Here is a 13,329-nt window from a genome sequence, read left to right as displayed (position 1 = left end):
CAACCTAAGCCCCTAAGGCAAAACAGCTTGCCCAATACACTAATCATAGGTGACTCAATAGTGAGGTACATTGATGTTCCACTCACTAGGTTGAATAAAGAGAAGGTAACAGTCAGCTGTCTATCAGGTGCCAGAATCTGACACATAACACACTCACTCAGGTCACTCCACAACAAGTACAAGTATGACTCTGTCACTGTCCATGTGGGTGTGAATGACCTGAGATGCACCTCCTGGACTACATGAAAAGAGACATGGAGGAGCTCTCGGATTATGTGGCCCAGGCAGGTATGACCCTATCCCTGAGCAGCATACTACCATTGCCCAGAATGATAACACAGTACAAGAAAAAAATGACTGACTTCAACAATTGGCTAAGTTTCTGGCATCATTCTAAGGGGATCCAGTATCTGTCTGCTTGGGATGACATGACTGACAGACCTCGATGCTTTGCCAGAGATGGCCTGCATCTGTCACCCCTGTGTTTCCAGATACTAGCTAAGGTTCTTGCCACCCCTATAGTGCCTTTTTTAGGCGATGTTCCACAGACCAAATTACCACCATAACAGCTATAAATAAATGCAATATGAGGGTCATGCTGCTCAATGTTAGAAGTCTAAATCTCAAAATGCACTTGCTCAAAGCACTCCTCAAAATGGAGAACATTGACATTTTTGCTGAAACAGAAACCTGGTTTAAAGCAGCAGAAAGCACCCCTGTGCTACCAGGCTATAACTCATTCCACACCTTTTGGACACAGAACATAGACTGAAGCTCCAAAGGCAGTGGGGTCTCCAGATTCATAAAGAATATGCACACCTCCAGACTAGTAGCCTAGCATAACGCATCTGAGATACGTCAGGTACAACTAACATTGGGTAAGATGGCAATTTAGGTCATATCCAGCTATATGTCCCCAACCATGTCCCAAGACTCTCACTCCATGTTTCTAAGCACACTGGAAACTATTAGGGGCCAACCCAACACTCTCATACTAGATGACTTCAACTAACCCTCCATCCACTGGGAAAACTACTCATGCCCCAATACACTTGTCCAACGCTTCCAGGAATCCATCAATTCCAATGCCCTGGACCAGCTCATTCTTACCCCCACTAGAGGAAGCAACATCCTTGACCTGGTTATTACTAACATGGGCAACCGTTGCTCTACACCAATAGTCAATTCCTCCCTGGTTAGATCCGACCACAAACTAATCACCATGGAAATCCACATCTCACCCACACCTCCACAAAGATATCAACCATGAAAAATGTCTCCAAAGCTAACTTTGGGCTCCTAAAAACAGAGGTGGCTAACTTCACAGCACCCATATCAATGGAAAATAGATGCATGACTGCCGAATCATACACCAATGCACTGTATGAACATGTACATAAATGCATGGAACTAGCCATATCCAACAGAACCAAGACACTCTCTTCCAAAAAAAAGGAATCCAATTTGGTGGTCCTCTGCCCTTAATAAACTCTACAACAGAAGGAAGAAACTGTTGCAGAAAAAGGTGAAGTCCCAAGAATGGAAAAAACTCCCTTATTAGCCTCAACAAAAAGTAGAGATCCCTCATCAAAACCTCTAAAGCCAGCTATGAAGGCAGAATTGCAGCAGACACTTAAAACAACCACAAAACCTTCTATAGTTATATCAAGAATCTGCATGGCAATACCCAGGTTTGCTCTGAGTTACTGCACAATGGTACCTCCTATACTGAGCCAACAGATATTGCCAACATACTGGCCAACAGATTCAGTGCCAACTTTACCCCTCTCACCCTCCCTAAAGAACAAACCACAATACCAGAGGAATGCCAGGCACCCAGCATTACTGCAGCACAGGTTAAAGCTGCATTATCCAAGGCCAAGAATGCAGCTTCCATGGGACCCGACAATATCCCTGGATGTGTTCTACATGAACTACAAAGTGAACTGGCACCACATCTGTGTGCCCTGTTCAATCACAACCTCACCTCAAGATTTGTCCCTACTGAATGGTGCACTGCTACAGTTATCCCTCTCCATAAAGGAGGAGCGATTACAGACCCTGGGAATTATCGCCCCATTAACCTGCCGAGTCTGATATGTAAGGTTATGGAGCACGTCATCATGAACCTAGTTAACAAGAATATAGGGAGTCTCCAAAATCTAGATCCCACGCAATTTGGTTTTGTGAAAGGTAGATCATGTCTGCTCAACCTGGTTGAGTTCTTTGAGTCAGTCACCAGAGCTGCGGATGAGGGCAAGCTATTTCATACAGCCTACCTTAATCTGGCCAAGGCCTTTGATACCATTCCCCACTCAGGAATTATTGATAAACTCACCAAACTAGGCATTAACCCCTGTATCACTAGGTGGGTTGCAAATTGGCTCACAGATAGAACCAACAGTGTGAAAGTAGCGGACTCCAAGTCAGACTGCCAACCAGTCATGAGTGGAGTCCCAAAGGGATCAGTTCTGGGTCCTCTCCTGTTTGGCATCTACTTCTCAGAAGTCCAGGCCAACATGGAGGGACCCTGGCTGACCAAGTTCGCAGATGACTGCAAGCTGGGAGCCATTATTAACTTCCTAATTGATGTAGACATTCTACAGAAAGGCCTCAGTGAGACTAATGACTGGTATCAAAACCATGGCCTTAAGCTTAATGCCAAAAAATGCATCATCATTCCCTTTGGGAAAAACTCAGTTCCCACTAATTACCACATTGATGGGACCCCACTGAACACTGGAGGCATTATAAGAGATCTGGAGACACAGGTTGACAGCAGCCTCTCCTTTGACCACCACATTGCCACTATGGTCAGAAAGTCCTTCTATCTGGCACATAGGTCATAGGTTAGTACTAAGCTAACTGCCCTTGCGAGCCATTTTAAGCCTAGCCAGTTATCCCTTGTGAGACTCAAACCCTGGACCTTGTGTTTGTAAGGCAAACACCTTAACCATTAGGCCACCCTCCCATCTCATTACCAAGGGTTTTGCATCCAGGAAGAAAGAGGTCATCATCTCTCTCTATTCTTCCCTCATTAGGCCAATCATCAAGTATAATGCCCCATTTGGCATGTACCTCACTAGACACATGCAACAGCTGGAAAGGCCATAAAAGTACCTCATGAAGAGGATCCTAGGCCTTAAACACATGTCCTTCATGGACAGACTCAAAACACTCCAGCTATTCTCTGCCTCATATCATCTACTAAGAGGCGATCTCTGCTTGACTTACAAAGCCATGTCTGACCCAGCTCTGCTAGAAATGCTACAGCTAAAGAAATCATAGTCCCTCTGCACCACACGCTCCAGAGAACTCATCTCATTACCACAATCAATAGAACATGCTGGAAGGACAGTTTCATAACCCAGAGACTGCCCATGCTCTGGAATAGACTTCCCATACATGTCAAACAGAGCACCTCACTGGTCCACTTCAAGAAAAATCTTGATGAGTGGATGGGAAATAGAAAGTTCACCCTGTGGATCACTCCAGTGGATCTACTTGATAGAGGCACTGGGAACTAACGCTGGGTGGCACGATGCCATGGCACTTCTATGGGCTAGGTTTGTAAAGGCTCCAGGGTCATTAGCCTAGTACACACCTATGAACCTATGAACCAAAGCTGTATAGGAACAGCATGCACTCTTCTTCAGACTATACATCTGAGAAAATGCCTATAATAAATTGCTACATACACACACACATACACACACACACACACACACACACACACACACACACACACACACACACACACACACACACACACACACACACACACACATATTTTATATGTATAGAATGTAGATAAACACACAATAGTGTTCAAATGACAATGTAACCAAAAAAAACAAAGTGAAAATGCTACAGAATGCTGGATGCCTCACATGTGTGCGGGTCCACTATGTAATTTCAAAAAGTCAAAATCTCAAACATCAGAATCCCGAAGTGCAGATGTTCGAGATTTTGAAATCTCGAAATGCAGAAAACAAAACAAAAAAGTTAGACAGTATGTTGCTGCACCCCCACCCAAATGGGAGGCTGCACCCTTCCATACCCCCCACTACTTAAATATACCATCTCCAAGATAGCACTGCAGTGAAGAGTACAGTAAACTTACCGTTCTGCACTGGGTGATCTCAATTGTTTAACTTCGAGATTTCAAAATTTTGAACATCCGGACATCGGGATTCTGATGTTCGGGATTTTGAGATTTCAAAATTAAGAAGTGGACCCATGTATGCACACACACACACACACACACACACACACACACACACACACACACACACACACACACACACACACACACACACACAAGCACACACACAAGCAAACACTGTATAATGAATTGTGTGTAAACGTCATCAGTGCATATGTTAAGGATTACTTCACAAAAGCAAAAGTCAACATATTAACTTGGTTTTGGAGTTCCTCTATACCTGTTTGACCCATTGATCACTCACCTCCTCCTACTCCTTCATGTGTAAAATGTGGTACCACAGACCTACTAACAATTCCCAGCTGAAGGACCAGGGATATTGATCTCAAGTAATCAAGTCAGGATCAGTTAGGGTAGAATGTGTCACGACCAAAGTAGTCTTATGGAGCTGTTTTAAATTTTCTGAGACAGCAAATGTTAAAATATTAATTTGTTAAATATATAGTGAGAAAAAGTGTATGCATAGTAAGTTTACAATTTATAACAAAGCCATAAATGAGAAAACAAATACAAATGCAACTTACAAGTGAAATATTTCATTGTACTTTGGGGACCACGTGTTACTTTTTGTCTTTGTACCATATTTTCGTTTCTTGTCATTAAGGTTTGGTCCTAGTGCATATACTTCAACGAAGGGTCGGAACATAGCAGTGGTTTGCCAGGTCAAGTTGTTGACTGCTACAACTAGAAAATAAAAAAAAATAAAAACATTGTCAAGCTATATGTTTACAGATCAAGTTTTAGAGTCCTTTGAGGACTCCATAGAGGAAGAAGCAAATGATGAAAAATACATGCTCAGGAAGCATGTGTCTCTGAGAAACGTCTCTTCTCAAAGATACATGACTCAAAAATACAAAGTCAGTATGTTTATTTAAATTTTATTAAAGAAACACCTCAGTATGACACAAGTAATTTCTACATACATAAATAACATATTCCCAGAAAGTACAACATAAACATTGGCTATAGTCTAGCCACATTTGTTTACCAGATAAACCCACAGAACACAAGTGTCCCTTTTCATAGGCAGCTCAGAGCCACTGAGAATGTAAACAACATCAAAAACAGTCAAAATGTATACCGCTGCCTACAGGAATCACTTCACTATCAACTTAGTTTCTTAGCTCTGTGATACCTGTCAGACCTCATGCAAACTTTATTTACACACCAGTTGCTTCATTAAATAGATCTAATCTTAGCAGTATTATCCAGTTATCAGACCTGCATAGAGCAAAGTAAAAGCCATACAATAACCAAAAACTTTACAAAATAATGTAAAAAAATATGATAACTCAGTCTATATGCCTGAAAAATTACATAGCTTTAAATCCTTAATTATATCATTAATTCACATAAATAGTAAGAATCGTTGCAGAATCCTTACAGAAAAATTAATACCAGCAGCTACTCCAAAAGGTGAACTCTGCATAACCAGCTTACCTAAACATTCCGTGTAACTTGAGTAAATTCTAAGAAATGTATGACATTAATATAAAAACATAAAATATAAACATAAATACTTACCTAAACATAGGCACTACTCACACAAAATAGTTGAATAGCATTCCAAATCAAAACCTGAACAAACTCTAAAAGACCTGTCCCACGCATAAAATGTACATATGGAGATGGAAATACATGAGATGAGCTAAAGAATGCAAATTCAGTCTCCCTTTCTAACTGGAACAACATTCTTATCCAAAATTAATAATAATACAAGAAGATGAAAAAAGTGAAAAAAAAGCATTTCAGCTACACACAAACTTTTTTTAAATCATAATTAACAATAATTTAGACAAAAAAAAAAAAAAAACTGAAGTGACTCCACAGCCAAATGCCATAAATGCATTAGAAATTTATTAAAAACCTCATCAATGTAACTAAAAGGCTTTAACTAGGTTAAAGTGGTTATTATTATTTGAAACATAGCATTATATTTGCATTGTAGTTATCATGTTTTCTTCTGCTGCCTTCACTTTTGAAGACAACCTGCCCGGTACTCTGAATGAATATCCATAAACTCCTACTCATGAATTTTCTACCCAAATTTGGCTATACAAGTGGGTTACATCTATCCAGAAATGTCATATAATCTCTCTGAAAGCCATTATTAACAGCAGAAAAAAAAACAGATTATATAAACATATTAATCCTCCACAAAATGCCATCAACCCACATACTGAAAACATCTTAGAGAAATTAAAACATCTCTTATAAAGACAGTGAATCACATCTCTAGATGCCAAAAAGTTTTTCAAAAAAATAAATAAAAATACAACTCACCAGAGGTTACAAATCCTCCTCTAACAGTTAAAATGATACTACCAATCAGAACCACTACTATGAAATCCAAAACGGAGCACTTGTCTATAATGAGTTGTATTTAGCCTTTCACAAGAATCAGCTATCCCTTATGACTAATTCACATGTTCTGCAAAGGTCATTTCAGAAGAGTTCTTATATGAGCTGATTCATCTTATTATTTTCTTAACAGGGGTAAGTTTGTTTGTTTGTGTCTTTCGGCTATTCCCGGTTAGGGGTCGCCACAGCGGAACTCCGGTCCGTGAAAGCTGCAATAATTAATGTGCTTAAGACTGAACACTGAGCAATTCAATAAAACATGTGTGCGATGAAGCAATCAAACTGTTAAACATGTATACAGTAAAACAAGATAATTAATAGAGTGAGTAGTACATGATTTTATAGGTTAACAAAAAGATAAAAAAATGTGTCTAAGGAACTCAGGAAGGTGCAATGATGATGTTAAAAGAGCTCTTGCCCCCTTACAAGCCACAAAAGCAAGTACCCTGAGTATAAATTAATCAAACACTTTATTGAAAGAACATGTCCATTATGTTGCTTTCTTCCCTGGCCTTGCTTATTTTGCTTTTAAATCATAAATGCTCATCTTCATGGATTCAAACCTCTGCACTTAGTTCCTTGAACATAAGTATTTTCATCTTTAAAGATAGTAGGTCACAAAGTGCCTACATCTTCTATTAATGTCTGCGGTTATTTTTTTCTTACTTTCATTGCCTTTTTCCTTGGTGGATTTCTGTTTGCGTTATATATGACTGGAGCCGTATGTAGCACACCTTGATTGAGGACATGTAAAGCACTTCACCAAAGCTTGTTTGTTTTTTCATATTGTTGATCTACATGTACTAAACAGCTCTATGTACAAGTGATACATGTATACACCATTTTACAAAAGTATTAATGAAACATCCTCTCACAAAATAACAACTTCAGGATTTACAGTAGGCGACACGCTTTGAACTACAATTCAGTTCCAAAAGAGAAGAGCATTCTAGATGATTGCTACATGGAGCTTATACATATGAATGAGCACATACACAAAGAAAAAGTATGGAAAACAGCTATGTCGCCTGATATTTATTTGTGGGAATGCAGGAATCATTCTTTAGAGAGGAAATACAAATACAATAAATATTCAAGAATAATACTTTTCCTTTTAACAGTATGACTGGCATAAAAAATCCTCTATTTAAGCTGCATATGACATTAATGAGAAAAATGAAAGTACTATATCGTAGCTGAAAGTCAACATTATTAAGGGGATCCATTAAGAATAGTGGTGCTCGTGCAGGAAGAAGGTGCCTAATAATTTTTGTACTACTACATCTGGTAACTAACTGACTGGGCCCTTTACCGGATCCTACATTTTGGCAAAGGGACACGCTTACATCTGCAATGCATTCCGATGTAATCCTTTGTTTTCATGTTCATATGTAATTCTTCTTAAAACAGTATGGCTTAACATTTGCAAGACTAGAAGAACTGCAAAACAGCTCATAAACTGCACATGATTACTAACTACTTACTAATTTCTTGCTTACAATGGAAAACAGCAGGCAAGTAAGAAACATAAACAGAGATCAATCACAGCATAAAATATTTATATTACAATTGAACCCCATGAATAGGCTTTCTATGTAACAGCACAATTGCTCTGATATAATATAATGTGCTGATTCATTTATAAGTACTGTGCAATGGCAATGAAACTCATACTGAATAATAATATAGAGACCCGAGAGAGGTAATCAAATTTAAATGCACAGTAATTCCTTTCTTAGTATAGTTTGGAAACCTTGAATTTTCATTTAAGAAATAATGCCTGCATGTTTGTGTAATCGGGTTATATTAAATTAGGATTTAATGAGTCTCAGATAATATAAATCTAAAGAATCTAAAGGAAAAAAAAACTTTAATCTGTTAAATATATGCATGTACTGTCTGTAAATATTTATATTTTAGGATAATAGGCACTTAGTATTTTATAATTAGAATTCCACAAGCTGTTTTTAGTTTACTAGAGACAAGCTACATCTATATTAATGGATATAACCATATGCCACATGACATTAGCAATGACAGAATATGATTGTTTTATACCATTTTCAAAAATATTTTCATTCATTCATTCATTTTCAGTACCTGCTTTACTCAGTTCAAGGTCATATTCTGACACTCCTACTTAGCTGCTCTGCTGTATTAAAAAATTAAAAATGATGGAGTGAAAATGTCCTTTGGTAAAGTGATAACTGACACTACTATAAACAGTCACAGCAAAGAGAGCGCTAATGTATCTGAACTTTGCTAAAATGGAACATACAGTATTTAATAACATATTTATATGCACTGAAATCATTAGACATTAACATGGGGAAGAGGATCAGATGGAAAGAATCCAAAATGATAGATTCCTATGGTGATGAAATAGTATTAATGAAAATGACTCATTCGCCTTTTCTCTCTTTATCTGAGAAGCTGAATTTGATAATGTAAGCATTGCATTTGGGAAGATTTTGAGGCAACACCAAACAAGATGGCAGAAAGTTGTCAAACCGTACCATTTAGGACAGCCCTAAAAAGATCTGAGACTCACTATCAAATTTATACTGTCTAATGAATGTGGAAATCAGATGAAAGGTGGCCACTTCACATATGTCTTGTGCAGATACATCTCTGAAGTTGGATTTAGTAATAGCTGATGGCCTGAGAAGTGGGTCTTCACAGACTTTCCATGGTTAGAATAACAGCAGGAAATGCAGCAGTCTTGCTTTTATACCCTCTTTTGTTTGACAAATGAAACAAACAGCTATAAGGTGAGGTTGACAGATGCAGTTTTATTCAAATAACATCAGTTCGCTTGTGCACCTTTAAAGTGTTCATTTAACCCCACCCCCTCCCCATTTTCATGTTTTGGAAAAAAGACAAGACACTGAATGAAATAATATGTTCTCTCAGGTAAACAGTAGATTTGTCTTTAATGAAAGTTATTCCTGATGGAAAACTAAGATTCTGCTGTTAAAAATAATAGCTGCCAGAATGAGTCTTCCTGGGCAGAGACATAAGTTTATCAGAATGAACAGGCTCTAAAAGTTGTTGAGTTATTTTTTATTTTTCTAAGATGCAGCTTATATCCCATACCATCAACACCTTCCACCCAGGGGATGGCGGTATTTAAAGGAGGTGCCTTCAAAACAAACAATGCTGAAACATATATTCTGATGAAGGAATATGACAAGCCTAACCTACAAAAAGAGTGCATGTATGCTGCAATTCAAGGACTGTAGAAGAGGTATCATGTTCTTAGATCTTTTCCCGTATTAAAATCCATGTCATTGCCTCAAGTAAGATCTTTTGGCAGCAGGTCTTCTATGACATGTAGCACCCTTCTAAATAAGAGCTTCAAAGAACACATTAGCCGTTTGTTGAGAAAGTAGAGGTGGAGAATGAGGATGTTCCTGTGGTGACTCTCAAACCCTCTAAAGGACTAGGAAAATCCATTATATACTTTGACTTATGGTGCATTATTTATTTATTTATCATATTTATTTTATGTTTGTTTAAAGGCATAGCCTGACTGGATGGTTAACCCTTTTTCAGCTGAGGACTGGGGGGGGGGGCCCAATTGCTAGAAAAAAAAATACATAACATGATCAATTACAACAGATGAAATCACAGTTATAGTAAAATATAGAAACATGGGAAATAAAAAGAATTTACAGTTCCAATAAAATATAGAAACATAGGAAAATGCAATCACAGGTAGCATATTAGAAAAGTTGTACAATCAAAAAAAGAAAAATTCACACAATACATGTAAATGAAACAACACAAGTATAGGTAGCTTAATCTGAGAATCACATCTGTTTTCAGTCAATATATATATATATATATATATATATATATATATATATATATATATATATATATATATATATATATATATATATATATATATATATATATATATATATTTACACATATTAGGGTGTTTAAGGCAGAAACATGTGAGTAGAGGAATTATTTAACCAGGATTTAGACAAGGGCAGAGCCAAGATTTGGATAGTTGGAGCTTAAGCAGTGATTTAAATGTATTGGGGTCGGCAGTGGTTAGAATAGACTGGGGGGGTTAAGAACCATATCCTAGAGATATGACTGGAATACAGAAGTTGTTAGTCTTAGTAACTTGTAACAGGAGCTTATCGGAAGATCTGAGTTGTCTTGTATCAGATTGCTTTATGGGTAGATTTTGAAGAGATGGACACTTTTCAGGTTGATATGCTATGCTCTGGGTTATTTGTAAATTGGGTAAAAGTCAGTAGATTGGGTAATTCCAGCCAGTTAAGTTGTAATTGGGGTTTCAGATTGCCCAGGCTTAAGTAGATGACTTATGCTTGCCTAGACTTTTGGGGGGTTATTTTGATATTTGTGTTATGTTGTTATATAGTAGGATTTTTAGTCATTTTTTACCTCTTTTTTTATCTGTTTCGTAGCTGATGGTAATCGTTTAGTGGAGGTAAATTTTTATTGGACTGGTATTTTGCCCAAACTTTGCCTTTGGTTTTAAGTAGAAGTTTTGTACCTTTGGTAAGCAATGGGGCATAGTTTGCTTAGGCTCTTATGTTTCTAAGGAGGGGCTTGACAATTTAATATGTCCAGGAATGTGTCAAGTGGGAGAGAGGACAGAGGAGTCCAGTCACATTGTTTAAAGGTTGATATGAAGTTTTGAGTAAAAAAATTCTTCTTGCCTATTTGTCTACATATGGTAGTTTGGGAGACTGTCTGTTTTGTCTGAGAAGGTAAGTGGGAGAGTGGTCACTTAAGCTGTCTGGGAGGCAACCTAACTGTTTAGCATGGGACGGTTTGTTGGATAAGGTCCAGTCTAATATTGATTGTCTATTTTTTTATCTATATGACTTGGAAATGTAATTAATTGGGAGAAGCTGTATAGGTTTATGAAGTTTGTGGGATTTTCAGATGTATAGGTTGACAAGTCTAAATTGAAGTCTCCCATGACAATGGTTTCTTGGGAAAAGGTAACTGATCTCCAGTGTAAGAAGTCCTCTATTAAGGTGGGGTCATTGTTGGGAAGGATGTAGATAGCTATTATAATGATGAATTTGTTGGGATTTAGTTGTAATCTAGAAAATAGCATCTCGGCATTACTGATTTTTGGTGGGTGTGGATCTAGATATTCAAGCTTTAGTGAGTTTTTGTACATAATTGCTACACCTCCATCTTGCTTATTTAGTCTGTCTAATCTATGAATATTATAGCCCTGGAGTAGAGTCTCATTGTTACATGTTGTAGGTTTTAACCAGGTTTCAGATAACATAGCTATGTCAGGAGAGTAGAGAGAGAGGAATGCATGCACTTCATGTATTTGTTTGACAGACACCTAAGGTTCATATTTAGTAGCAATAGGTCAAATTTTGTTCTGGGAAGGTTTTTATTGCTAAAATTATTTATAGGTAGTGAGATATGTAGTTACAGTTGATTTGTTTTGGGTCCTGGGATTGGGTGAACATCGCCACTAAGCTTACTTGTGGGTAGTCTTTCTATTAGTAAGATAGTGAATTTAAGTATGAGCTTGGATTGTTTATAGGTAGGCTGGGATGGGCTATGTTTATGAATGTATTTGCATGTGAATAGATCTACATTGGTGGTGCTGAATAGGCTTGATGAATCAGTAATGTGCACTATATTGTTTTAGTGTAGTGTAGGGGTAGAATTGGTTGGGGATGGCTAGGTTGTAAAATGTGCATATTGATAGGACGTAATTCTGGAAAAAGTGGGAGCAGGGTTAGGAGTGAGATGTGGGTGATAAGCACATTGGGTAGGGTTGTAGGAGGTGGGTATAGAAATATCATGAACAAAGGGATTTGAATATTTAATGTGTTGGTTATAGGACAGTAAAATAATTTATGGGTAGAGAGGGCTGTGGAGAGTGGGATACAATGTGTGTGTTTTATTATGGGTAAGGTGGGAGGGTTAAGAATGGTGGTAATTAAAGTATAGTAGATGAGTAATGTGCTTTAATGTTAGGTGGAGAGTTGGAGGTGTAGGGTTTTGATAGGCTAGTTGGAGGTGAGGGAGTGGTTTGGTGATGTGCTGAATTGTTGGGTGGCTAGTTGGTGGTAGGCTTTGGTTGACTGGAAGTACAGGAGTGACTATGAGTAGTGGCGATGGGTGAGAATTGGGGGTAGGTTAGGGTAGTGGAGTAAGCCTAAGCGTAGCAAGGGCAAACGGAGTGGGCAGGACCTCAAATGCTTGGGATTCTTGTGCAGAAAACACATCAGTAAGCCCAAACAGCACTTATTGATTTATACAGTTAGACATAAAGGTAGTTGCAGAAAAATCAAAATAGTAAGCCAGTGTGTGTCTTTTTTAAGGTAATTGAGCTATATTTAAAGCAGAACTTAGCCAAAGTTCTTATCAAGATAAAGGGGAATTTCTTATAAATAGAGCTGAAATGATGAAGCTATGCTTGGGATACTTGTGCAGAAAACATATCAGTGATTTATACAGTTAGACATAAAGGTAGTTGCAGAAAAATCAAAATAGTAAGCCAGTGTGTGTCTTTTTTAAGGTAATTGAGCTATACTTAAAGCAGAACTTAGCCAAAGTTCTTATCAAGATAAATGGGAATTTCTTATAAATAGAGCTGAAATGATGAAGCTATGCACTGTAATAAGACTCTAGAAAAAATGAGAGAGAGGGAAATGGGGAAGCAGAGACAGCGGGCCTTAGTAATGAGTGTCTAATACTGGGAATTTACTGCAAGTAAA

General features: G+C 37.8%; 1 protein-coding gene across 1 annotated transcript in view; it reads right to left on the bottom strand.

The window, feature by feature from the left end:
* UNC13C (unc-13 homolog C) overlaps positions 1–13,329 on the bottom strand; it is a 4,920,764-nt gene that overhangs the window by 39,290 nt on the left and 4,868,145 nt on the right. Inside the window, exon 31 of the mRNA XM_044078941.1 lies at positions 4,750–4,909. Within this exon, the coding sequence (XP_043934876.1) occupies positions 4,750–4,909 (160 nt within the window). The remainder of the gene's footprint in view (positions 1–4,749; positions 4,910–13,329) is intronic.

Source organism: Protopterus annectens, chromosome 7.part1, assembly GCF_019279795.1.
Source record: "Protopterus annectens isolate FY-2018-M chromosome 7.part1, PAN1.0, whole genome shotgun sequence".
NCBI lineage: Eukaryota > Metazoa > Chordata > Ceratodontiformes > Protopteridae > Protopterus > Protopterus annectens.
Note: the sequence above shows the minus strand (reverse complement) of the source record. Positions and strands in the feature narration are given on the sequence as shown.